General features: G+C 35.5%; 1 protein-coding gene across 1 annotated transcript in view; it reads right to left on the bottom strand.

Annotated features, from left to right (window-relative positions):
• The window catches only part of CRYBG3 (crystallin beta-gamma domain containing 3), a 98,012-nt gene that overhangs the window by 13,133 nt on the left and 57,506 nt on the right, over positions 1-27,373 (bottom strand). The window contains exons 13-17 of the mRNA XM_039879100.1: positions 25,964-26,106; positions 25,737-25,863; positions 24,822-24,854; positions 9,782-9,891; positions 6,205-6,331 (exon numbers count right to left, since the gene is read on the bottom strand). Of these exons, the coding sequence (XP_039735034.1) occupies positions 6,205-6,331; positions 9,782-9,891; positions 24,822-24,854; positions 25,737-25,863; positions 25,964-26,106 (540 nt within the window). The remainder of the gene's footprint in view (positions 1-6,204; positions 6,332-9,781; positions 9,892-24,821; positions 24,855-25,736; positions 25,864-25,963; positions 26,107-27,373) is intronic.

Raw genomic sequence — 27,373 nt, 5'->3', positions numbered from 1 at the left:
AAATGAGGTATTTTTATGAGTTTATATGAATCACTCATGGCGCTCTCAGGTACCCATCGTGTTCCTTTCTTATTGAAAGTTCATTGTGGTTAAGAAAAAAGACTTGAACAAATTGTGTGAATGAACTTTCAATAAGAAAAAAAAAAAAACACTCATCACTACTCCTCATCCCATAAACTAAGCTAAAATATTTTAAATGGCAATAAATGGTAATAATGTAATATACATATCACTTAATATGTGCTGAAAATTTAATAGCAGGCTCATAAATCTCCAATCAGACTCTAATATGGGATTTTCTAAGTTTGGCCTATTTAAAACAAAATCATATAAATACCTTCAGCCTATCAAGTCTTGATGGTGCACAACAAATGTTAACTACTGTCTATGAGCAGTTATGATATTGAGTGCTTATCATGTGCTAAAGGCTTAACATGCAATGGCTCATTTAATCCTCATATTTAATTAGAAGAGAAAGTTCAGGCTTAGGGTGGCCAGACGCATGCCCAGGTCACTTGGCTAACAGCAAGTCTGTCAGACTCCCAAACCAAACTCTTTACCAATGAACTGTAATCCTCCTCACAGGGCCTCTTTCATTTGCCTTAGAAAATCAGTTTCATTATTAATTCTTTCTAACTGGTCTTCCCTTTTTACTCCCTTTTAAAAAAAAGTTATAATACATTTCAAAAAGAATAAATAATATACAGATGACCATGTACCCAATGCCCCAAATACATTTTAATTTTAGCATAGCTGTATCAAGTTGTATAAATAAATAAAACATAACAGGCATAGCTGAATTTTAATTCCCCCCCACACACCAGAGGTAACCACCATGCTGAAGTTGTGAATCTTTCAAGATCATGTTTTTATACTTTACTAATGGTTTACATCCTGTTCTGAAATTTCACTGAAATGTATCTTACTGTATACATTTACCATACTGTAACATCCTTTAGTAATATGTAGCTCACTCTCATTGTAACAACTGTATTGCATATCTTTATATGTGCTAGTCTGTTTCATCCATCAGTCCTGTAACAAACATCCTTATTTTTCCTCCCCACATCTTAACTGACACTCCTTCTACTAGCTGTGTATGAATAATCCCATTTCTCTGCTACTAAACTATACCTTGGTGTTGTCGAATTTACAAATATTTGTATCTTAAGTAAGGTAATGTTACTTAATTATTGTTTTACTTTGCATTCATCACTAGTGAGGTTTAACATCATACTTTGAATGCCCTTAGCCATATTTTCTCTCTTCTATGAACTGCCTATTCATATCCTCTGCCAATTTTGGAAATAGGTTTATTTTTTCTCAACTGATTTGAAAGAGTTCTTTTTATATTTTGTATACTAAACTCTGCAGGTTATAAGGGCTGCAAATATATTTTCCTGGGCTGTGGCTTGCTGTGGTAGGCTGAATAATTAATATTCTCCCACTTCTACCCCTACTCCCTAAGAATGTCCACATCCTCATCTCTACAACCTGTAAATACGTTACTCGACAGGGTCGAAGGGATTTTGCTGATTTGATTAAGAGTTAAGAATTATGACATAGGGATATTAGTCTGGATTATCCTGACAGGCCTAATATAATCACAAGGGTCCACATAAGAGGGAGGCAGAAGGGTCAGAGATAGAAGATTAAGAGCAGAAGTTAGTGAACTTTGAAGAAGGAAGTGGGCCGTGTGCCAAGGAATGCTGGGGACCTCTAGAAACTAGAAAAGGTCAGGAAACAGATTCTCCCCTAGCATCTTCTAGAAGGAATGTGGTGCTGCCAGCACCTCAATTTTACCTCAGGAAGTTTTTTTTTTTTAGACTTCTGAACACCAGAACTATAAGATAATTTGTTCTTAAACCATTAAGTTTGTGGTAATTTGTTTCAGCAGCTGTAGGAAACGTATACACTTGCCTTTTACCCTTCTCTTACTTATATGTTTTGTGATTAAAACCATCCTACTCCAGTATCATTAGAATAGTTTTCCTATATTTTCTTCTAAGTTTTAAAGTTTGTTTTTCACATTTAGGTTGGCAATAATCCATCTGGAACTTATTTTTGTGTTTGGAGTAAAACAACATTCTAACTATCTTTTTCCACGTAAAGGGCCAATTGTCTCAACACCATTTAATAGTTCATAACAGCCCACTGTAATGCTATTTTTGTCACATTCCAAATTCCATTATTTAAGTAGGTCAATTTCTTTTATGCTGTCCTGGTTCCACTGCTTTGTGTCTCTTTGTATCAATACTTAATATCTTAATTATTATTGCTCTATGATGAAATATATATTTGGTAGGACAAGCGATACTGCCCATTGTTCTTAAAAATATCTTGGCTATTCTGAACCCTTATTTCTTTCAAAATAATTTTACGATAAGCTTGTAGTGTTTCACCACCCTATCCCATCCCGCACCCTAAAAGAGGATGAAAGAGTCTATAAGCATTTGTCTGAAATTGTATTAGTTTGAGGAAGACCACAATATTGAGCCTTTTTATCTATAGAAGTTTCTGTCCATGTTTTATATTGATCTTCAATAAAGTTTTTATAGTTTTCTCCATTCAGGACATACTTGTCTTGTGTTAGATTTACTCCAAAGTCCCCAGGGTTTGCTATTTTTCTTGTATTCTGCAACTTTTAAAAAACTCATATTAACCCTAATAACTCATTTGCAGATACTCTTGACAATTTTGTTTCCTCCTTTATACTTTTTTTTTGTTTGTTTTAATCTTATTCAAGTGGCTGGGCCTCCAGAATATTGTTGAATAGAAATGGTGATAGATCTATGACTTCTGCCTTGATTGAAAGGGAAATGCTTCAGATGTCTGACAGGGAAGTTCATGTTTACTATCGGCTTCTATTGGTCTTCACTTTTAAAATGTACACAATACTTATTATAATTAAATCTATGTGGGTTCAGCTGAAAATTTAATAGTAACCAGACTCTTATACATTTTATAAACTCATTGCTTCCTTTCATTCTGTGGCAGGATTTACAGTCTCCTTCTATTTATAGCTGTGCACCTTACTCAGTTTTCTTGCACAGAATGAATTGCCAATTCTTATTCTACCTCTTAAGATCATTTATGTCATCACCATCATAAAATCATTTGAAGTTTTTCTACAGCCTCTTGTTACGATGTTTCTTTTGCTTTGCCTGGTTATAGCTGCCAGGATTGGATTATTACTTCAAAGGAGGCCAATTTCCATGCCAAGTCACCATGGAGACACTAAAGAAGCAATGCGTGGACTGCTGCCCCCATAGAAACATGATAAAAGCAAGTTACCCCAAACACTACTAGCCCAGTGCTTAAAACATTTTATTTAGGTTTCCCACCCATCTCCAGCTTCTAATGCTTTTGGGGACTGTTATATGGTATAACCTTATTGAAAGCTAATACACTATCTTATTCCCTCAGGCCACGTGTGTCCTAAAGGTTAGATACATTGTTTTTCATTTCCAATTCGAAATATTCTCAGGATAGTTATTTCCAAAAGAGCTGGAGGCTGTCAAAGATTTGAAAATACGTGTTCTAACAGTTTATTTACATGAGTTAACTGAGTCCAAATAAATTAATTCGCCCAAGGTCACATTAGTGAGAAGCAAAACTATCAACTATGCTCCTAGCTTTTTTCACTGTAACATGACAATAAATTATGCATCCATGGGCCTCTGGAATGTAACATGTCTGCACAAATAGAAATCAGCCTGGAGCAAACTGTCATTGCAAAACATACTGATCTTATATGAAGATAAAGAGTCTTAAGACTCCTCAATATTATACCACTTTAGCATTTAGTCACTAAGCACGTCTGGGAATGCCAACTACCCTCAGAATTCTAGTATTCATAAAAGCAAAATCAAAGGATGAGCTCATAGATATGTAAAGTCAACTCAACTGGCCTGAAACATTTCCTAGAATGAATTCAGAATCACACTGGATTTTGGCATAGAGAGTGAAATTAACAAATCTACAGGAAAAAAAGTGTATCAGTTCCTAAGAAAGAACGCAGCAGGGGGAGAGGAGATGCAGAAGGAATTGGAGAAGCAGGATAGAGTGGGCCTAGCATTTTCCAGGGACAGAAGGCACAGAATCTGGAGAAAATGAGCAATTGGACCCTGAGGGAACAGGAGGAGTCTTTTTTGTGGGGAATGTCAGCTAATCTCAAGATACCTTATTTTACCTGAATCTATGCTCAATAAATACCCTTCTGATGACTTAATCGGTTTCCCGTGTTCTTCCAGAGGCAGAAAAAGACCCAGGACAGAATTCTCAAGCGTTCCTGTCACTAGTACAAGTGTTCACCAACCTTGTACATATTACCTAGCTGATCGTCTGATTTACATATCAGTCTCCTAGATCTGATCAGCTCAGGGCTTTGAGGCTGGGGCCAGAGCTGGGGGTGGGGTGAAACATGGCTGGCTTCGTCAAGCAAATGCTACCTGTTAAAGCCTCTTCAGGGTCACTCTGGAGATCTTTGCTGGGATGCCCAACCTCACTTCACACTCCTTCCATTTCGACACCAAAACAACTGTCTAAACATGTCTTCGACAACACTTTTCAAAGACTTACTACGATGCAGAGGCATTAAAAAAGTTAAATGTGCTGTCCTTACATAAGTCGAATATACATGTTAATTAGTTCTTGGAGTGAAAAGGCTATATAGCTCTCAAATGTTTCCCAAAAGGCACCTTCACCCACACTGCCTGGATTCCACGAGACCCAAAAAGGGACATGCAACCACACAATTTACGTAAAAACATTTCTAGTTTTACTAATTTTAATTATTCATTTTTGACTTCCTGGATGGAAAAGAATTGTAACTCTTCAAAGAAAAACAGTAATACTCATTAATTGTCACTATTTCTACAACACCGTCCTTAGAAATTTAGTTGGTTTAGCTCATTGAATTATTAGTCCTGTAAATCCTTTCAAGATGGAACTTCCATATTTAGAACTACATATTTTGCTTTTACAGTTAATACCACATAAGTATCTGCCGGCTTGACCACAAAAAATTCCGAAGAAAATTCCTTTCCCATAGTGTAGACTACCTTGGAATGCCCTTTATAGCCTCGTCAATACTTGGGAAGACTGATTGGACCACATTCTATTTTTTCTGCCAGTTTTCCTCCCATAGACAGGAAGCATCAGGAGCCACTTAGACTTTCCAAGTTGGTGTCTAAGGGTCCACTGAGATAGACCAAGGATTCTATTCCTATTCTTATTCCTCAGCCTTGAGAAATAAGGGTTGTGATCAAAGATCCTGAGTATGGCCATCATTCTCGAAGCTGGCTGTGGCTGAAAGGTATGAGTCACTCCGACCACAACATAGGGCTTCAAATCACCTTGGTGTAAATCTCAGCTTTAACCAAATGCTCCTAGGAGTCATAACTAGATACCTTGAAAATATCCCAAACCCTTGCTGCCTGCTCTGCACAGACCTATTCAATAGGCGCCGAGAACTGACGCCCCAGAGGAGCGATCCTGTTGTCCTCATGTTTAAAATTCTGAGGAAATATGACAGAAAGGAGAAACCACTTACTCTATAAATGTGGCCTCCAAGGTGACCCAGACAATTCTGCACACAACATGCAGGAAAGCCCTAGTTCCCCTGCCCCTCCCCTGCCCCTCAACAAGGTTTGAAATCAATACCAGTGGTGGTCCATGCCTTAAAGTGACATTGTAAACCTGTGTAGCAGACAAATTGTTATTAGATTTATCTAATAATGAAACAATCGGATTACTTTTATTAAGTGGCTATAACAATTACATCCATAATACAACAGCTGACACTAATGAGGTGCTCGCTGTATGTTGGGCATTTTACAAGCATCATTTTCTGTAATATCCCAGTGCCCTTATAAAGGGCTATTCTTTTCTAGATGCAGAAACTAAGAATTTTGCCAATATCACCCAAACTGATTAAGGTATCAAATGGGATTTAAGTCCAGGCCTATATTACTCTAGTTCCTGAGCTTATTAGCATTCCTGCTTTAAACAAAAACAAAAAGGAAAATATGTTACATTTTGGTTAGATTTCATGAGTGAATCTCCATTTTACAATCCATAAGTAAATTATTCAGATTTTTACATTTGCCCATATTTCTTTTCCTCCAACTTTGCATTCTCATTTAATTCCTAGGTAATTAAACTGAACAAGAAAAAGCCTTATGCATTCAGCAAAGTACTTACATAGTCAATGGGCTTGAGGGATTTGACTTTAGATGTTGGGCAGCCACAGGAAGTAAGGTCAGCATAGAGGCCTTCTTCTAACACACACTGGTTATGAGAAATGTCTTCTTGGTAATATAGAAGCCAGCTAAAAAGATAAGAAGTGAGACATTCAGTCAAGCTGCATCAGCTGACCGTGCAGGCTCATCGTCATGCTGTGGGAACTATGGTAGGAGTATGACATGAGTCATGGTGCTGGACCAGCAGTGAATAGCTGCCACCAGTTAAAACAAACCAAAAACCAAAACAAACAAACAAACAAACAAAAAAACCCAGTTATCACTATCATTTTTTGATTGCTTAACATGTGCCAGACATAGGCTAAATACTTTACATATATTATTTCACTGCATCCTCAAAAATTCTATGAAATAAAAATATATCCTTACTTTGCTAGGCAATACAATGAAGGCTTAGAAAGGTAAGATGATTTTCCCAAAGTCTCCCCAATTATTAAATAATAGAGCTGAAATATGAAATAAGATGACACCTGCTTTAAGCTAAAGACATTAGCTTCGTTCAGTGCCTTCAAGTACAAAACTATGGGATCAAATTATAGTGATCATTAAGTTCTTGAACAGATTAGAAGTTTTTGCGGGGGGAATGGAAATAAAAATTTTTATTTTTTAAAATAATGAGTTTACCTCAGTCTGAGTTAGAAGATAGATTCCTAAAAGCAAAGTATATAAAACCTGTCACCTAATGGAGATTTTAAAAAAGAAGCCCTTCATAATATTTGATACTGAATTATTTTCCATATGGCACTCATCAAAAGCTTGGTTAAGACATATTCTTTTGAAAAGAAGGAGCCCAAGGGAGAAATGAATTGGCTGTTACTTCTTCAGTTTTGGTGTGTTTAAGTTCTGGACCTGTATTTGAAGATTACCAGAACTGTACTCCAGCGAGACCAAGTTAACTTTGGAAAACTAAAGAAATGCTCTGTGACATTATAATTTACAGTCATGTCTTCTATGCAATAAGCATTTTATGGCCAACAATTATCAAAGGCATGGACTCAATGTGTCAGGCATGGACTTAAGCCCTCCATGTGTATTGTTTATTTAATCCTTATAAGAATCTTTGAGGTAAGTAGTATTATTATCCCTCTTTTACAGATGAGGAAACTGAGGTTCACCGAAATGATTCAATATGTTTAAGGTTACGTAGCTAGGAAGTGATAGAACTGGGCTCAAATCCAGATCTTTCAAGCATTCCAGGTACCGAAGCAATTGCCATGGTTCTTGTATTCTTTTATTACACTGTAGTTTAATAAACTACACATAAATATAAGTACATATAAAACAATGCATATTATAAATATAAAATGTACATTTTAAATTATATTTCATATATAAAAATTTTTTATATACAAATAAAATGTATATTCCCCATATGAAGTGACACATGTGACTAATTTTTCCTAGACTTCAGTGTTAGAAAAAAACATTTCCTCCAGAAAAATGTTAGTGCTTCCTTTTATCAGAAAATAAAAATATATCTATCAAAATATTTCCTTTGATCTTAATGGAGAAGAAACTCAGAGCCAAATACTAGTAATGAAATTATTTCAGGTCTTATGAAAGAGTTGAGGATAAATGGTGTCCAAGTTTATGTGTTTTAATACTGTAAAAACTCTCATATCCTTTTTGGAAGTAAGTATAAAAACAGTAACACAAAGACAGGTTCGAAGTACGAAAACCTATAGATAATCTGAGAGGGAAAAGACTGAATTAGCATTCATCAAGAAGGTTAGCAAAGGGAATGAGGACAGACTGAAGCTTCAAGATATATTCTGATAAGAAGTAGGCAGGGGTCATGAACTTACATAACTGCAGGAGACCAGGAAGGAAATGTGAGTAGTGTACCAGCTTTAAAACAAACAAACAAAAAAAATTGGGAACATTTCCCCTTGATACATTAGGAGCACGTAAGCCATCTACTCAAGCTAATCATTGCCAAAGGCAAACGCATTGCCAGTTTTCAAATCTTCTAATTTTTAAAGAGAAAGTGGAAAACAGGTTCTTCTGAAAAATATCCTAAACTTAAATACTGATACAAAGATTTTTTAAAAAAAACATAATGTGTAGGCCAAAAAAAATAACATCTGTTGGCTAGATGTACCTGAAACCTACAACCTCTAATGTAGAGCAGGGTTAGTGAACTACTACCCATGGGCCAAAATCACCCCATTGCCTATCTTACAAGCTAAGATTGATTTTTGCATGTTTAAATGGTTTTATAAAACTAAAAGAAGGTGATTTCATACATGTGAATATTATATATAATTCAGATTTTTAATGTCCATAAATAGCTTCACTGGAACACAGCCATGCCCATCCATTTATGTACCATCTATGGTTGCTTTTGACTACAGTGGTGGTGCTGAGTGGCTGGCACAGGGCCTGTATGGCCCACAAAGGTGAAAATATTTACTACCTGGTTCTTTATAGAAAAAGTGTGCTGACTCCCACTATCCTAGGGGGGAAAATACATGGCTGAGTAAATGTTGGAAGGAGAGGATGGGGGAACAATATAAGCATGGACAGAGAGTAGATAGAGAAAATGAGACTAGCAGATGGTAAATCCTGAAGAGTTTGAACAGATCTGAGAGAATGACTGTGAAATTTAAAGGAGAGTAGTAAAATATTAAACTGGATTTTTGGACAAATAAGCAGGCTATGATTGGTTTGTGGTAAACAATGGAAATAATACAATGCTGGAGCAGGGTTAATTAGGAGACTGAAGTTCCTCAAATGGAAACTAGGAGAACCTAGTTTCTAGTGGTTCAAGAGAGAAAGGAGAGTTGATGACTCCAAGGAATCTTAAAGAACAAATACAGAGACTTTGATGAGTTATTAGGGAGGTATTTCATACACAGAGATACCACTGAACTGTACACTTCGAATAGTTAAAATGGTATATTTTGTTATGCATATTTTACTACAATAAAAAGTCAATATAGAATTTATGTATTAGCCTTAAGAATCATATACAGTTCATATATATGTACAAAAGATCCAGTATGTTGCTGCAGTTGGAAGAACACAGACTTTAATAAAAAATGACTGAAGCAATCTCGGGTCTGACATTTACTGTGTGATCTTGGGGAAGCCCTAACTCTGAATCAGGGATCCTCATCTGTGCAATGGGGATGATGAACACTTTAAACAAAAAGTTTTGTTTTAATTTAGTAAGAATGTCTTATTTGAACAAAACCACTAATTTTGAGCATTCTATTAAGCTATACAATTAACATACAATATAAACATTCCAAATATTTAGAAAACAATGTAACAGTAAAAAATCAATCATCGAAATGCTCCCAAAGATGGCTAGTCAGCATTTTGTTTCTATTACACAATGGCTCATAATATGACTTGGGCAAAGTTAACATGGGATAGTTAGCAGTTAACCAATGATTAAAAAATTGTTTTTATTTCACTGTGAATGCAATAAAATAAAACAAATCAAATCTTTCAATTTTACAAGAAATTTAGTTATTAAGCAATAGTAGGAAACACTCAATAAGCCTACTTACCAACCCCGAACAACTTTAAAAGAACATGGAGTGAATGAAGTCAAATCAGAAATTTCTTTTGTAAAATCTATACATTCACCTTGGAACCCTGGTTTACTGAATGCTTTGAGCTACAAAAAAAAAAAAAAAAAAAAAAAACACAACAAAAACAAATTGACATCATCACAAAAGCAAAAGAAAACCTTAAGTTTCATGTCCTAAAAAGTTCAGAAAAATATTACAGATTCATATTTTATCTATTATCCATGAATCCATGTTAAGGATGACATTTTCCTTAAACTCACATTTTTTTTCCCTTTACCTGTTTCCAGAAAAATCAGCATCTATTTACCATTTTCATCTATCTCTTGCACCAGATTCTGGGCAGAGCAGCTCATAAAATAATTCTACCTATAAAAGTAAGTCAGAATCCCTCTTCCACTAAAACGTGGTCTTTGTACATTGTATCAAACAATTATTATCCCTTGTGGTGAGACTATAGGTATAAAACAAAGAGCAATTTAGCACTAAAAACAAAGCAAGTCTGGATTAGTGTGAAAGGTGGTATGTTCCTTCTCTCGCCAAGTCTTTCCGATCTACAGTTAATAAAAGGGAGGAGGAGAAAGCGTGAGCACATGCCCATAAGTGAGCATGAGAGTGCCTGTGAGAGCACAGGAACAGATGGTAGAGAAGATAATAATGATGGGATTAGTAGAAGATTTATAATAAAGAAAGAAAGACATCTGTGTCATGCATTTCAGCTTACAGGCTTCAGTTTGCTGGTAAGAAAACCTTAAATGTACTGCTTACACTTACATACAACTACATTTCTACTCAGTCCTTTTTGTCAAGAAAAATCCAGGAAATCTCAACTATAATTCTTCGGACCTCTAGAGATACACAGTAATCTGCAATTCTAGTGACCTTGTATCTGTAATAGGTAAGAAAAAATTAATGAGCCCTATAAATATTTCATAATACACCGAGACCTTGAAATAACATGGCCCCCAGGCTCACCCTGCACTGACAGGCCTGCACTGTAGTTAATGCATCATTATGTCGCCATTTCTTCTGCTCACGCTGACAGAGAACAAGGCTTCTCTAAGCAGCCGATGTTTGACTCCTTCTTTTTCCCAAGGGCCCTCTTATAGGATGATGGTCTCTAAGTAATGAAGAATTATTTCTTGACTATCTCATTCTGCCCCGACCTTGCTTAGCCTGATATCAAAGATCAGCCAAAACCAGGGAGGTGAGAGAATCAATTGTCCCTGACCAACTGCAGCTTGCACAACATGGCTTCCTACTGTGAAGCCAGGCTGCATTTGGAGCATTAAAACACCAAGGGACTCCCTGACCTACGAACACGTGACCCAGCAAGTTTCTACCTCGGTCTTTCTGATGGAGACAGAATATAGCAGCAAAGAGGAAGTCCACAACGAGACAAGACTCTGGAACAGCTCCCTGTATAAGAACAATTCCACAAGTCCAGGGAAACTGCCCCTAAATTCCCTGATAAGAGTATATATTTTTGTTAGTGGTTTTGCAGGCTATGTTTTTTAACTTAAAAGTTTGTAATATGAGTCTAAAAGTGACTCACATTTAACGTCCAAAAATGCAGAGGAATTTCTCCTACATGCAAATATTATGTTAATTCACAATTAGAATCTGAAAAACCACTTGAGAACAGAGATCACGCCTCTTTCATTCACTGCTTGTATTCCCAGTTTGTTGAGGAATATTGTTGAGCTTACGATTTGTATTTCAATATTTCATCATGAAGCCATGAAATATCAAATCCTAGACAAATGACAACGCAATTTCAGTTTACTTATATAGTAGCCATCTCTACTTCTGTCTTCATGCCCAGAACCATTAATTAAAATACACACACACTCTACAAAATTCGCCATAAAATATTTTGATTTATGAGTTAAAATATTGTCTAGCCAAACTAAAAAACTGGGCATAAGGCTGATCTAAGTATATATTATTTTCACCCCTCACATAAGATATGGTTCATCCAATATTTGACCAATCCCCAGAAAAGTTAACACCTCATTCTGACTACCTTACAAACAGAATAGAACAATTCTCATAATAATATCCTAAGGACAGTACATACAGACACTAACTCTGCACTTAATTATAATAATTAAAATGTGGTTTCCACTCGGTAAAATTAAGCCACAGCGATTTGCTAAAATTAAGTCCTGTGAAAAGCTAGCTGGATAACTGTTTTGGTTTCCTTTCTAGATTAATGTAGAATAAATGTACAAAACAATTCAAACAGGTTGTTTAGAACACAGGCAAGAAGTCAGATGAACAAAAGATGAGCTTTTTTTCCGAAATAAAATCACAAATAAAGAAAAGTGACACTGACAACATAGAAATACAAAAGATTATAGGAAAATACTATGAACAATTATATGGCAACAAATTGGACAATCTGGAATAAATAAATTCCTAGAAATATAAAATTTTCCAAGACTGAGTCAACAAGAAATAGAAAATCTGAACAGATCAATAACTACTAATGAGATCGGACCAGTAATCAACAAACAAAAGTCTTGGACCGATGGCTTCACAGGCGAAATTTATCAAACATTCAAAGAAGAATTAACACCTATCCTTCTCGAACTATTGCAAAATATTCAAAAGGAGGGGAGACTCCCAAGCTCATTTAAGAGGCCGCTATTACTCTGATTGCAAACCAGACAAAGAATTACAGGCCAATATCCCTGATGAATATAGATGCAAAAATCCTTAACAAAATAGTAGCAAACAGAATTCAGCAACACAATCAAAGATTCAAACACCGTGATCAAGTGGGATTTCTTCCCTAGGATGCAAGGTTGGTTCAATATCCACAAATCAATTAACATGATACATCACATAAACAAAATGAAGGATAAAAATCATATTGTCAGTAGATGCAGAAAAGTATCTGATAAAATCTAGCAGCCATTTATGATAAAAACTCTCAGCAAAGTGGGAATAGAGAGAACATACCTCAACATAATAAAGGCCATGACAACCCCATAGCTAACATCATAGTCAATGGGGGAAAAGCTAAGGAACAAGACAAGGTTGTCCACTTTCACCACTTTTACTCAACATAGTTTTGGAAATCTTTGTCTCAGCAATCAGACAAGAAACAAAAGGCATCTGAATTGGAAAGAAAGTAGAACTGTCATCATTTGCAGATGACATGGTACTATACCTAAAGATTCCACCAAAAAAACTGCTGATACTGATAAATGAGTTCAGTAAAATAGCAGCATATAAAATTAATATTTAGAAATCAGTTGCATTTTAATATACCAATAACAGACTATCAGAAAGAGAAATTAAGAAAGCAATCCCTTCATAATTGCATAAAATATATACCTAGGAATAAGTTTAACCAAGGAGGTAAAAAGGCTTGTACTTGGTAAATTATAAGTCATTGAAGAAAGAAAACGAAGATACAAATAAATGGAAGCGCACATCGTGCTCATGTATAGGAAGAATTAACATAGTTAAAATGGCCATACTACCTGAAGCAATCTATAGATTCAATGCAATCCCTATCAAAATACCAATGGCATTTTTCATAGAACTAGAATACTCCTAAAATTTCTATGGAACCACAAATGACCCCAAATAATTATAGCAGTCCTGAGAAAGAATAAAGTTGGAGGTATCATGCTACCTGGTATCAAACTATACTAAAAGCCTGCAGTAATTAAAATAGCATGGTAATGGCACAAAAACAAATACATGAATCAATGTAACAGAAGAGAGAGCCCAGAAATAAATCCAACTATATGGGCATTTAATCCAAGATAAAGGAGGCAAGAATATATAATTGGGTAAAGACTGTCTCTTCAATAAATGGTACTGAGAAAACTGGACAGATATCTGCAAAAGAAACTAGACCGCTTTCTTACATCACATACAAACAAACTTGAAATGGATTAAAGTTTAACTGTAAGGCCTGAAACCATAAAACTCCTAGTAGGCCAGTGTAAACTCTCTGGCACTGCTCTTAGTAATATTTTTTTCTGTTATGTGGCCTCGGGCAAGGGAAACAAAAAATAAACAAATGGGAATACATTAAACTGAAAAGTTTTTACGCAGCAAAGGAAACCACCAATAAAAAGATAACTTACCAAATGGGAGAAGGTGGGATGTATATTTACCAATAATACACCCAATAAGGGGTTAATATCCAAAATTTAAAAAAACTCATACAATACCAAAAAAACTCAAACAATTCATTAAAAAATGGGCAGAGGGCCTGAAAAGACATTTCTCAAAAGAGGACATATAGATGGATAATAGACGTGAGATGCTCAATGTCACCATCATCAGAGAAATGCAAATTAAAACTACAATGAGATATTGCCTCACACCTGTCAGAATAGCTATCATAAATAAATCAATAAACAAGTACTGGTGAAGATGTGGAGAAAAGGGAACCTTCATGCACTTAGACTGCAAATTGGTGCACTCACTGTGGAAAACAGTGTGGACATTCCTCGAAAAATTAAAAATAGACCTACCTATGACCCAGCAATTCCAATTCTGGGTATTTATCCAAAGAAAAGCAAAACACTAATTTGTAAAGGTATGTGCACCCCTATATTCACTGAAGATCTACTTAAGACAGCCAAGATATAGAAACATTTTAAGTGCCCACCAATAGATGATTAGATAAAGAAGAGTTAGTACATATATATGGTGGAATATTACTCAGCCATTAAAAAAAAATCTCACCATTTGCAACAACATGGATGGACCTAGAGGGTATTACACTAAGTGAAATAAGTCAGACAGAGAAAGACAAAGACTGTATGAATTTGCTTATATGTGGAATCTAAAAAACAGTAAATAAAACAGAAAGAGACAGATTCAGAGAACAAACTCATGGTTGCCAGATGAGAGTGAGGTTGGGAGTTGGGTGAAAAAGTGAAAAGATTAAGAAGTACAAAATGACAATTACAAAACAGTCACAGGGATGTAAAGTACAGCATAGGGAATAGAATCGATAATATTGTAATTGTGTATGCTGCTAGGTGGGTACTAGATTTATTGGGGGATCACTCTGTAAGTGGAAAAAAAAAAAGAGAACTTAAAAAACAAATGGGTTTATTTCAAACCACAGCTATCTCTCCATGCCTTCTGAATGGTTCAATCCCTACCAGACCCCAGAATGGAACTGTATAGAAGCAGAAAAAGACAGCACAGTGTACCACTGGTCCCTTTTCACATATATTCTTATTTTTTCTTCCAAATTATCGTTTGAAGCAAAAATTATCACCATTTTATGATGAAGATTTTGCAGAAATGCTTTTTACTATGTACTTTTTATTTATGAATATAACAGGTCTTTAATCTGACAAAGTAGAAACTCAAGAACTTATTTATTGACCAAACACAGTTGTGCTCACTTAATTTATTCCATAATATCAGAATAATTTTTAATGTAATTTTACTTATTTGAATGCTAAAATGATTTCTATGAGAAACAGTCTATCCTGTGTAGAGAAGATCTTCTGGTGCCCTTTGGAACCCCTCCTCCCCCACTGCCATATAAACAAACTGATTGTTAAACAAAGAACTGTCTTGTTTCCAATTTTCTGTTGTATCATACTACCGCATATTGTAGTGTTACATACTTCTTCCATCAGTTACATATCCTACAATAACTGTCCTTCTCTGAATACTCATAGAAGAGTTCTCTTTACTTAGAGAAGTAGTACTTCCTAAGTATTTCTGGCTTTTGGATTCTATAAAGATAATCTGGTTATAGTACCATGAAGCAGTGTTTTCCTCTACTGCTCTTGAATCTTACTGATATTTGACTAATACTGTTATTCTCCTATCCCCCATCAATGATAACAATAACCACGACTATTAAAGATCCTGTGATCACTCTAAAATTCACCGCAGCCCAATTATCCAAATCAAGAAAATATCCAGTTGATTTTTCTCAGCCAGAATCATGCACAAAATGGAACTGGGGCTCAATATTTAAAGAAATCAAAACTTCTAATTATGTTTGCAAATAGAGTTGAAAAAGATTCTAGGAAAGCCAAGTTCTTGGTTGGTCAAAGGGGGAAACTGGTTAGAATTTCCAGGTTGTAGTTAGAATTGCTTAACTACAACCTTCTTGAAAATTAAACTCGCATTTAGAAGATTTAATCTAGTGAAATTTCTGTTTGGATTTGGTCTGAGAAGGGGATAGGGAGGATGATGAGGACGACAATGGCCACATTAAGATCAAAGTCTACATTTTGTTTGTTCTTTTGCTTTGTTCGGGAGATACTGTACATATATACGATGGAAAATTACTCAGCCATAAGGAGAGATGAAATACTGCCATTTTTGACAACATGGATGGACCTGGAGATAATCATGCTAAGCGAAATAAGCCAGACCGAAAAAGTTGAAAGGCACATGGTATCATTTATGTGTGGGACATAAATCTAAAAGCAACAAATGAACAGGACAAACAGAGATTCGTGGACGTGGACAGTTGACTTAGTGGTTAACAGAGGGGAGGGGGAAAGGGAAGGTAGATGGGATCAAAGGGGTCAAATATGTGGTGACGGAGAGAAATCTATGGGTGGTGAACACAATGCAATATATATATATATATCTTACTGTTGAATTATACACCTGAAACTTATTGGATTTTGTTAAGCAATGTCACCATAAAAAAGACAACCAACAAACTGGACAAAAAAAAAGAATGAAGTATTGAAAAGAAAAAGAACACAGTCCACATTCTGTTTGTTTTTTGCTTTGTTTGGGAAAAAAAATAAAAACAAAAGTAAGGACTGAGGCGGAAACATGCTGAAGTGAGAGACGTCCCTAGGTCTCTCCCCTTAAAACAACAATAAGCTGAACATCTAAAACTCAACAAAAAACACCCAAACTGCACACCAGCACGTCTGATCATGAGATCTGTGCATAAGAGCTACCCCAGGTGTTGGGCGATGGACTGGGAGAAATAAAGAAGCTGCCTCTCACAGCCACCAGAGCTACCTGCAGAAGGAGGGGGAGGGGTAAAGGTGCAGGAACTTCCCTGAACAGCTCTGCTTGGGACTGCTGTGAGCCCCCTGCGCTGGGCAGAAGGGCCCAGTCATCAGGGCAGAAGACAGAGAAGCAGGACAGCACTGCAGAGGAACAACAGCTGATTTTTGCTGGCCCCAGCTACAAAACCAAGCTGAGCCGCAGCCCCTAATCCCCAACCCAGAGGGCCCCTCCCCCCATACCCTCCAGGACTCATCACCACAGAGCCCCAGGAAAATCTGAGCAAACGCTGCTGAGACTGTCGCTGACACTGACAGGGACTGAAACTGAGGGTGAGGAGCGTGATTAAATAGCTACAAGAAAAATTTTTAAAAAGGAGTTATTACGGCTTTATATAAAGCAGAGATCCAAGAGGCTTAGACGCCACCTACTGGAAACCAAAAGAAAAGTGCCTTTTTTTGCAACAGGCTAAACAGAGACCTTTATAAACAGAATACACTTCCATTAATGCCCAGGCAGAGAAATAGTCCATTAAAAACTGTGAACAACCAAGGTGACAAGGCATCTCAGAAAAAGAAAAATCTCCAGAAAATAAGCTTAGAGACATAGAAATATGCAACTTAAATGACAGAGACTTCAGGATAGTACTTCTGAAAAAACTCAGTGAATTCCGAAATGAGTCATATCAACAATTTCAGGAATTAAAAAAAACAACTAGATGAGCAGAGAAAGAGATTAAAACCCTCAAAAAGAGCAGAATAGATCTTCTGGAGATAAACACACTGCAAGAGTTGAAAATGAAATAGCACGCTTGGGAAATAGAGTCAACCAAATGGAGGAAAGGATCAGTGATATCAAAGACAGAAAGCTAGAAATGAATCAGAAGGACGAAGAGAGAGAACGAAGAATGAAAAATAATGAAAGAGAAATACAAGAACTAGCTGATACCATCAGGAGAGGAAACATAAGAATAATGGGCATTACTGAAGGCAAGGAAAAGGAGCAGGGTCTAGAAAGCATTTTCAGACAAATAGACGAGAATTTCCTAAATCTAAAGAATGAGCTGGAGCTTAGAATTCAAGAAGTCAACAGAACACCCACTTAACTCAAAAAAGCCTTGACTGAGACACATTGTATTAAAGTTATCAAAAATCAATGACAAAGATAGAATTCTGAAGGAAGCCAGGGAGAAAAATTGGTAACTTATAAAGGAAAATCCATTAGATTATCCTTGGACGTCTCAGCGCAAACCTTATAAGACAGGAGGAATGGAATCAAATATTTAATAAACTACTAAGTGAAAGGAACTACCAGCCTTGAATAATGTATCCAGCTAAGATCTCCTTTAGATATGAGGGAGAAATTAAAACTTTTCCAGACACAAAAAAAAAACTGAGGGAATTCTCCACTATGAGGCCTGCACTACAGGAAATATTGAAAGGGGTAACTTCAACTAAAACAAAATGACAAAAAAAAAACTTAATTAGGAGTAAAGTGACTATTAGGCAAATAGAAGCAGAAGAGTGCAACCCTTACTAAGAACAGGACATTATAAGCTTAAATAAGAAGAGAATTGTTATGACAAGATAGTAATGAACATTCAGCATATACAGGAACAAACTGAGATAACAATGACTGAAAAGGGGGAATTCAAAGATCCAGATTCACAAAAGGGAACAGAGATAAGGCACACGCAGAAGAAAATGAACAACTATATATATGTATACGTGTATATGTATGTGTATGTGTGTGTGTGCCTGTGTGTGTATATATGAAAACTATCTTTTTCATATTTGTAATGATAACCACACACCGAATATTCAGAACCGAAGTATATAACATAAAACAAGAAGAACCAGAGGCAAACCCACAAAAGCCAATCAAAATAAAGAAAACAGAAACACAAGGTCAAGGAAACAATGGAAACACCAAGCTACCAGAAAGCAAAAGATAAAATGGCTATAAGAAGACCTCGTATTTCAATAATCACCCTAAATGTAAATGGACTGAACTCACCAATAAGAAGACACAGAGTTGCAGAATGGATCAAAAAAACAAATCTCAACCATATGCTGCCTCCAGGAGACACATCTCAGCTCCAAAGACAAATAGAGACTCAAAGTGAAAGGGTGGAAAATGATATTTCAAGCAAATGGCATTCAGAGAAAAGTGGGAATAGCAGTACTAATATCAGACAAAATAGACTTCAACATAAAAAAGGTAAAGAAAGATACTGAGGGACACTTCATAATGATAAAGGGGATCATGCACCAAGAAGACATAACACTTATTAATATCTATGCGCCCAATCAGGGAACCCCAAAATATGTAAAGCAATTACTAACAGAACTAATGGGAGAAACAGACCAAAACACTATTGTATTAGGGGACCTAAATACCCCACTGTCAGATATGGACAGATCATCCAAACAGAAAATCAATAAAAAAATAACATCCTTAAATGACACATTAGTCCAACTGGACATAATTGACATATATAGAGCCTTCCATCCCAAACCTGCTGCTTATACATTCTTCTCTAGTGCACAAGGAACATTCTCAAGAATCGACCACATACTGGGACACAGACATAGCCTTGACAAATATAAGAGGGTTGAAATAATAACCACATTCTCTGATCATAATGCTTTGAAATTAGAGATCAACTGCAAAAAGCAAGCAGGAAGAACCACAAATACATGGAGATACAACAATATGCTACTGAAGAATAATTGGGTCAGAGAAGAAATAAAAAGAGAGATCAAGAGATACATAGAAACAAATGATAATGACAGTACAACATATCAAAACTTTTGAGAGACGGCAAAAGCGGTCATAAGAGGAAAGTTCATATCATTACAGGCCTATCTCCAAAAACAAGAACAAGCCCAAATAAACAACCTGCTTCATCTTAAAAAACTAGAAAAGGAAGAACCAATGAAGCATAAAGTCAACAGAAGGAGAGAAAGAATCAAAATTAGAGCAGAAATAAATGAAATTGAAAACAAAAAAGCAATAGAAAAAATAAATGCAACAAAGAGCTGTTTGAGAAAGTTAATAAAATTGAAAAACCTCTGGCTAGACTCACTAAAGAAAAAAGAGAAAGGACACAAACAAAATCAGGGATGAAAGGGGAAATTACTACTGATATCACAGATATACAAAAAATCATACAAGAATACTATGAAAAAGTATACAACATCAAATTTAATAACCTAGAAAAAATGAACCAGTTTTAGAAAAATGCAACCTTCCTAGACTGAATCAAGAAGAACTGGAAAATCTAAATAGACCGATCAGCAGTATGGAAATGAAAACAATCATCAAAAACTTACCAAAAAGGAAAAGTCCAGGACCAGATGGCTTCACCGGTGAATTCTACCAAATGTTCAAAGTTTTAATACCTAATTCTCCTCAAACTCTTCCACAAAATCGAAGAGGAGGCAATACTCCCCAACTCATTTTAAGAGGCCAATATTACTCTGATACCAAAACCTGGTAAGGATAACACAAAAAAGAAAACTACAGACCAATATCTCTCATGAACACAGATGCAAAAATCCTCAATAAGATACTAGCGAATGAATACAGCAAGATATTAAAAAGAGTATACATCCCAGAAGCACAGGGATGGTTCAACATACTCGAATCGATTAATGTGACACAGCACATAAACAAATTAAAAAATAAGAATCATATGATATCAATAGATGCAAAAAAGCCTTCAATAAGATACAGCATCCATTTATAATCAAAACACTTAACAATCGATATAGAAGGAAAGTATCTTAACATAAGAAAGGCCATCTATGACAAACCTTCAGCCAACATTATACTTAATGGTGAAAAACTAAAAACCTTATCTCTAATTTCAGGAACAAAGCAAGGCTATCTACTATCACCACTCTTACTCAATATAACACTGGAGGTCCTAGCAAGTGCAGTCAGAAAAGAGAAAGATATAAAAGGTATCCACATAGGAAACAAAGAAGTCAAACTGTCACTATTTGTGGATGACATGATTCTCTATATAGAAAACTCTAAAGACTCCACAAGAACACTACTAGAAACAATAAGCAAATACAGTAAAGTTTCTGGATACAAAATCAACATTCAAAAATCCATAGCTTTCCTATACTCTAATAATGAAGTGCCAGAAAAAGAAATGGAAAAAATAATTCTTTTGCAATAGCAACAAAAAGAATACCTAGGAATAAATTTAATGAAACAAGTGAAGGACCTATATAATGAAAACTATAAGATCCTCTTAAAAGAAATCGAAGAACATACACAGAAATGGAAAAATATTCCATGTTTTTGGACTGGAAGAATCAACATAGTTAAAATGACCATATTACCTAAACATACAGATTTGATGCAATCCTCATCAAAATCCCATCAGCATTTTTTAAAGAAATAGAACAAAAAAATCATCAGATTTATATGGAAGCACAAAAGACTCTGAATTGCCAAAGCCATCCTGAGAAAAAAGAATGAAGCTCGAGGCATCACTCTGCCCCACTTCAACTTATACTACAAAGAGACAGTAATCAAAATGGCATGGTACTGGCAGCAAAACAAACACATAAACCAGTGGAACAGAACTGAGAATCCAGAAGTAAACCCATATTTATACAGGCAAATAATTTTCGACAAAAAAGCCAAAAACATACAGCGGAGAAAGGAAAGCCTCTTCAATAAATGGTGCTGGGAAAACTGGAAAGCCACCTGCAAAAGAATGAAATTAGACTATTGTCTATCACCATACACCAAAATTAAGTCAAAATGGATTAAGGACCTAAATATAAGACCGGAAACAATAAAATGCATAGAAGAAAACATAGGAACGAAACTCAAGGACCATGGACTTAAAGAGGATTTTATTAATTTGACCTCAAAGGCAAGGGTAGTAAAAGCAAAAATAAATGAATGGGACTACATCAAACTAAAAAGCTTCTGCTCAGCAAACGAAATCGTCAACAAGGTAAAGAGACAACCATCCGAATGGGAAAATGTATTTGCAAGCAACACCTCCGATAAGGGCCTAATATCCAAAAAATACAAAGAACTCATACAACTCAGTAACAACAAGAAAAAACAAATGATCCAATCAAAAATTGGGCAGAGGACCTGAAGAGACACTTCTCTCTAGAGGACATACAAATGGCCTACAAATATATGAAAAGATGCTCAACATCGCTAGCTATTAGGGAAATGCAAATCAAAACCACAATGAGATACCATCTCACACCTGTTAGAATAGCTATAATCAACAGGACAAGTAATAACAAATGTTGGAAGGGATGTGGAGGAAAAGGAACCCTCATCCACTGCCGGTGGGACTGCAAATTGGTACAGCAACTATGGAAAACAGTATGGAGGTTTCTCAAAAAACTAAGAGTTGATCAACCATGTGATCCAGCAATCCCTCTACTGAGTATTTACCCCAAACACTTGAAAACCCATATCTGAAAAGATATTTGCACGCCAATGTTCATAGTAGCATTATTCACAGTGGCCAGAACATGGAAGAAACCAAAGTGTCCTACGATAGATGATGGGCTAAGGAAGCTGTGGTGCATATATACAATGGAATCTTATTCAGCCATAAGAAGAGATGAAGTCCTGTCATTTGCGACAACATGGATGGACTTTGAGATAATCACGTTAAGCGAAATAAACCAGACAGAAAAAGTTGAAAATCACATGATATCACTTATATGTGAGATATAAACCTAAAAGCAACAGATGAACAGGACAAACAAACAGAGACTCATGGACATGGACTACAGACTAGTGATTACCAGAGGATTAGAGAGTAGTGGTTACTAGTAGGGTGGGGAGGAAAGGGGAGATCGATGGGGTAAGGGGTCAAATATGGGGAGTAAGGGGAGGGTGAGTGGGTAAAGGGGGTCAAATATATAGTAGTTGAAGGAAACTGAACTTTGGATGATAAACACAGAGACTATACAGATGTCAAATGATAATGTATGCCTGAAAATTATATAATTGTGTTAACCAATGTTACCCCAATAAACTTAAAATAGATGAAAAAAAAAGTTAAATGTCCCCTGCTAATTATGAAGAACATTATCATGATCTTGTATATTCTCAGTTGGCAATTAGACTTTAGTCACAGGAAAAAAATAATCTCAATAAAAGGGTATGTTCTGTGCACCAATATCTCATCATAAGATGCTTACGCATTAGCAATGTTTTTTTTTAGCATAACTCTCATGATGTATGTCTCTATGGACATACAATTTCTGGTTTTTCCTTTCTTGGGATGCTTGAAGTTCTCTTTCAAATCATCAGTTTAAAACATTCTGTCTCTGATTTGAACTCTGAAATATAACTTCCTCCTTATTCTGCAGAGAAAATTACCTCATCTGAATACAGCATCTGAATTGTCAATCTGATTATCACAGCTACTTGTAAAGAAATAAATACTTTCTAGTTGCCGAATGGAACCAGAATGTCATCCGAGATCTTTTGTTTTTATTTGTGTAAGTAAAAACAAGCAAAATGTTCTGAAAATGTGGTCCAATTGAAATAATAAGAGCTCTGATACAGAGTAAACTAAGGAGGCTTTGTCTGCATGTTACCAAATATCCAGCTATCATCTGCCTATCAGAAATGTTTATTTCACAAGGCAATAGCTGAGCCACATCCAGAGAAATGAAGGGGGCCAATTTCACTGGGCATTTGCTGCTACTTCCCTTCTCTTCAAGTTGTTCTGGAAATATTATGAAGAAAATCCTCCGGGTAATCTGTCCCAAACAAGGAAGTAGATAAAAAAGAGCTAAGACGTAGGAGTGGAAAACACAGAACTTAAAAAAAATGTGACTTTTTATTGGTGCTTAAAACTCAGAAAATGCGCAGAAAATGTTTAACTCTTAAACTATTTATGTTATGTTGATTCCATTTAAAAAGTGTTTTAAAAGTCCACAGTTGGAGTTTTGAAAGATTCAAAATAAAGGTCTGGCAGGAATTATCTCCAAATACAACAGCTCAATTATATTCAGAAAGGAAGTGTTCCCCAATAGGACTGAGCTAATCAGAAAATAATAAAACCTGAAGCATTGTGAATAGAAACATGGTTAAACTAAGCGGATGTGAAATATATAAACACTGACATGAACATGAAAAACACATTCTCAGAAAGAGTCAGCATTATGTAAAGCTAGCAAATGTCAAATAATTAAAATTAATCACTACATTAGGCTTTTTGACAGAAATTTTTCCAAATTTGTTATTTAAAATGAGACAGGAATCAATATCTTTCATCCCCTCTTCCTAGTATGGTTGTACTGCTCATATCATGATGTCTTTCTTTGATGTAAAATCCTGAAAATGTTTAGTTAAGTGGTGTCACATACCAGAAAATGCCTATTTTGCTACTTCTAGCTGTGTTAAATGACACAAATTCGAAATCTCGGTTTGCTTCTCACCAAACAGGATTAATCCTGACCTCACAGTTATCAGAAACACTAAATAAGCATGATTTCTAGTGCTCAATGGACAATAAACAAGTGTCAGGCTCCAGAGTATGGCCCGATCCTTCAAAGCATTCACCTGTTAGAAATAAAGACGTAGGGTTGCAATTTTACTAGTGCTTTTAAGGAATATTTGATTTAAGTATTAGAAATACATTTACATAATAAGCATGCCAAGACAGCCATTTTTCCATGGTACACTTGCTCCTCCAAAGACATAATAAACAGAGCTGAATAAGAATAAAAATTGAAGAACAGATGGTCAATAGGAAAGAAAGAGTGGCAGAGGTGCAAAATGACCACAGAGTTGCCAAAGCTGGAGCTCTGTCAAGAGAAAACAAAACCAACTGTGACAAATCCAGGCCAGAACCACCACTAACAAATACAGGCCCTTCTGTTCGTAGGTACCGAGCCCAGAATAAAGTGCCCTGCCATACAGACACATGAAAGCTATCTGAGGGCAAGAGAAAGATTCGGAAGAAAGGGCATAAATGCTTTTAGTAAACAATTTAACAATTCCAAGGTAAGGCTATTTTGAAACATACCAAATGTGGAGGCTCATTTATCCCAAGTGGTTCCTGAAAAACATTAAAACATTTTAAAAACTGTAATCATAATCTTGGTTGTTTTTTTGAAAGTTTTGAAAATATCTTTTGAAAAGTCAAAAAAAAAAAAAAAAAAAAAGTCTAGCCAATTTACCTGATTCTTTGAACTGGCTATGCCTCTCAACCTACTGAATTCTCTTTTAATAGTTTTAGTATTTATTACCAATTCATTTTGAGTAATATTATAGCTGGAAGAAAAATGTGCCCAATACCCATTAGAACTTCTGACCATTACATCTCCCACAACTATTTCATGGGAACCCACGCTGATCTGCAGTGTTTGTTTTCACCCAAGCTGGCCACACTCTTTCACAGCTTTATGACTTTCCACACAAGAAGATTATTCCCTCTTTGTGGAACGCCTTTTCTTCCCCATTTCCCTGCCTGGAAAAATTATTTTTATCTCTTAAGATATCACTCAATGCATCCTCTTCTGTGACATGGTAGCCAGGTCCCCAGGATCTGAGTGCTTCCTACCCCTGCTCCCCTAACACCACCTACGTACTTTATTTTCTCACTAATCATTCTATAATTAACTGTCCATACATCTCCCCAGAGAGACTGAGACCCATCTTTTATCTCCAGTGAATCAGTATAGTGTCTGGTATATCAGAGCCACTAAATAAATGCTGCTGAATGACTAAACTCATCAAATTACAGAGCCACTTCACTGATCTGCTACCACATGCTAGCTCTCCATGGAGTCTATAGAAATTCGTATGCTGTTTCATTTCTTCTACATGTACATATAACAGAATTCAGTAATTCCACTTAAAAAATAACAACTTGTTCCACATATTGAAATTGTACATCATTACAGGCCACTGGCACTAGTTATGTTCACAGTTAACTCACCAGTTGGATAGGTCGTATTGACATGATTATGTTATTTGATCCTCCCCAGTCAAAAAAGCACTTGTATTTCCCTTTCTCTAAAATGTACTGTTGTCCACAGAAGAACTTCTGCTGGTAGGCAACCCATCTAGTAGGGGAAAAAAGGAAAAGCAGAGGTGATGTAGAATCAAGCAACCAATTTTAAACACCAGACTCTGTCAAGGTTCTCAGAGCAGGAGACAACTTACACTCCACTTTTAACGTGAATGGATCTTGTTTCGCTGCCAAAGCCAATTTCTTCTAAGTCAGATATTTCCTGATTTGTAATGTCAATAAACTTCCCACTTTCCAGGTCAGATTCAAACAGTGTGATGGAAGATTCTATAAAATTCTAAAAAGAGGAAAGTTTAGGAAAACATATGCATTTTATTTTATAGATTGCCAAGTCTTTTCACAATGTTCACATACTTGTGGAATAATTTTCACACGAATTACTCAGAAGAATTTAAATAGTACTAGAAACAATTATAATAGTCAATACTCCTAAGTAGCAAAGAAAAAAATAAACCTGAATTTTTATGTTAATCAGAAAAGTATAATGTTTTTATTTAAATGGAAATAGTCAACAGTTGGTAAATTGCTGGGACTTATAAGCTACCATATCTAACTTTAATTGTAAACAAAACTAATGTCTAACTTGTGTCTAAAGAGCAAAAGCTTCATGAAACAAAAGTCAATATACATCATACTGTGGGCAATGTGGGAGAGAATTTTATTAGCTTAAATAAGGAAAAAAGTTTGCTTGGCAAAATAAATTTTATTAAAAAATCAAAACAATAGGAAATTTAAACAACTTTTAGTCAGACAATGTATCTGAAACAAAAATACAAGACTCCAAATTGATAAACCAGCAAAAAAACAGACAATTCATAAAAAATTAAAAACAAATAAGTGACTAATTTTGCTAGTAAAAACAAAAAAATTCAAATTAAAACAATTGATATAATTCTCATTTTTAAAATTAGGTTAAGAAGGATCTAAAAATTTAGTTTTGTCAAGGTGTACTGCTAGTAGAAGTATAAATTAGACAGCTATTTTAGAAAACAATTTAGAGATATATTTAAGACTAGAATTGTTCATATTCTTTGAGCCTAAAATTCCTTTTTGTAAAAAGCTTCTCAAAGAAACTAAATAGTGGGCAATTTATATGCAAAGATGCAATATTTGGAATAGTGAAAGCTGTAAACAAGGCAAATATCCAAAAGATGAATAAAGATAAACCTTTATGCATCCGCTACTTGACAGAATATAATTGAGTTTTTAATAAGCTAACAGTTAAATGTACTAGCCAGAGCTTTATATTTTTTCCAAAAGAGCAACCCACCTTGCAAGATTATATTATTATCATTCTCACTTTACAGCTAAAAAAACTGAGTAATATATAATTATTTTGAGTAAAATATATATTGACATTATATTAATATATGTAGGTGTGTATGTATGCATATATATGTATGTATACACATACACCTACACATACACACACATATATGCCATTTTACAGATGAGGCAATCAAGGCTTTAACAGCCTATAAGTGATTTGCCTTAAAGTCCCCAGAACAAGCGTCCCAACTGAAGTATGATGTTTACAGCTTGGG

Source organism: Pteropus medius, unplaced genomic scaffold (assembly GCF_902729225.1).
Source record: "Pteropus medius unplaced genomic scaffold, Ma_sr-lr_union100, whole genome shotgun sequence".
Classification (NCBI taxonomy): Eukaryota; Metazoa; Chordata; class Mammalia; order Chiroptera; family Pteropodidae; genus Pteropus; species Pteropus medius.
Note: the sequence above shows the minus strand (reverse complement) of the source record. Positions and strands in the feature narration are given on the sequence as shown.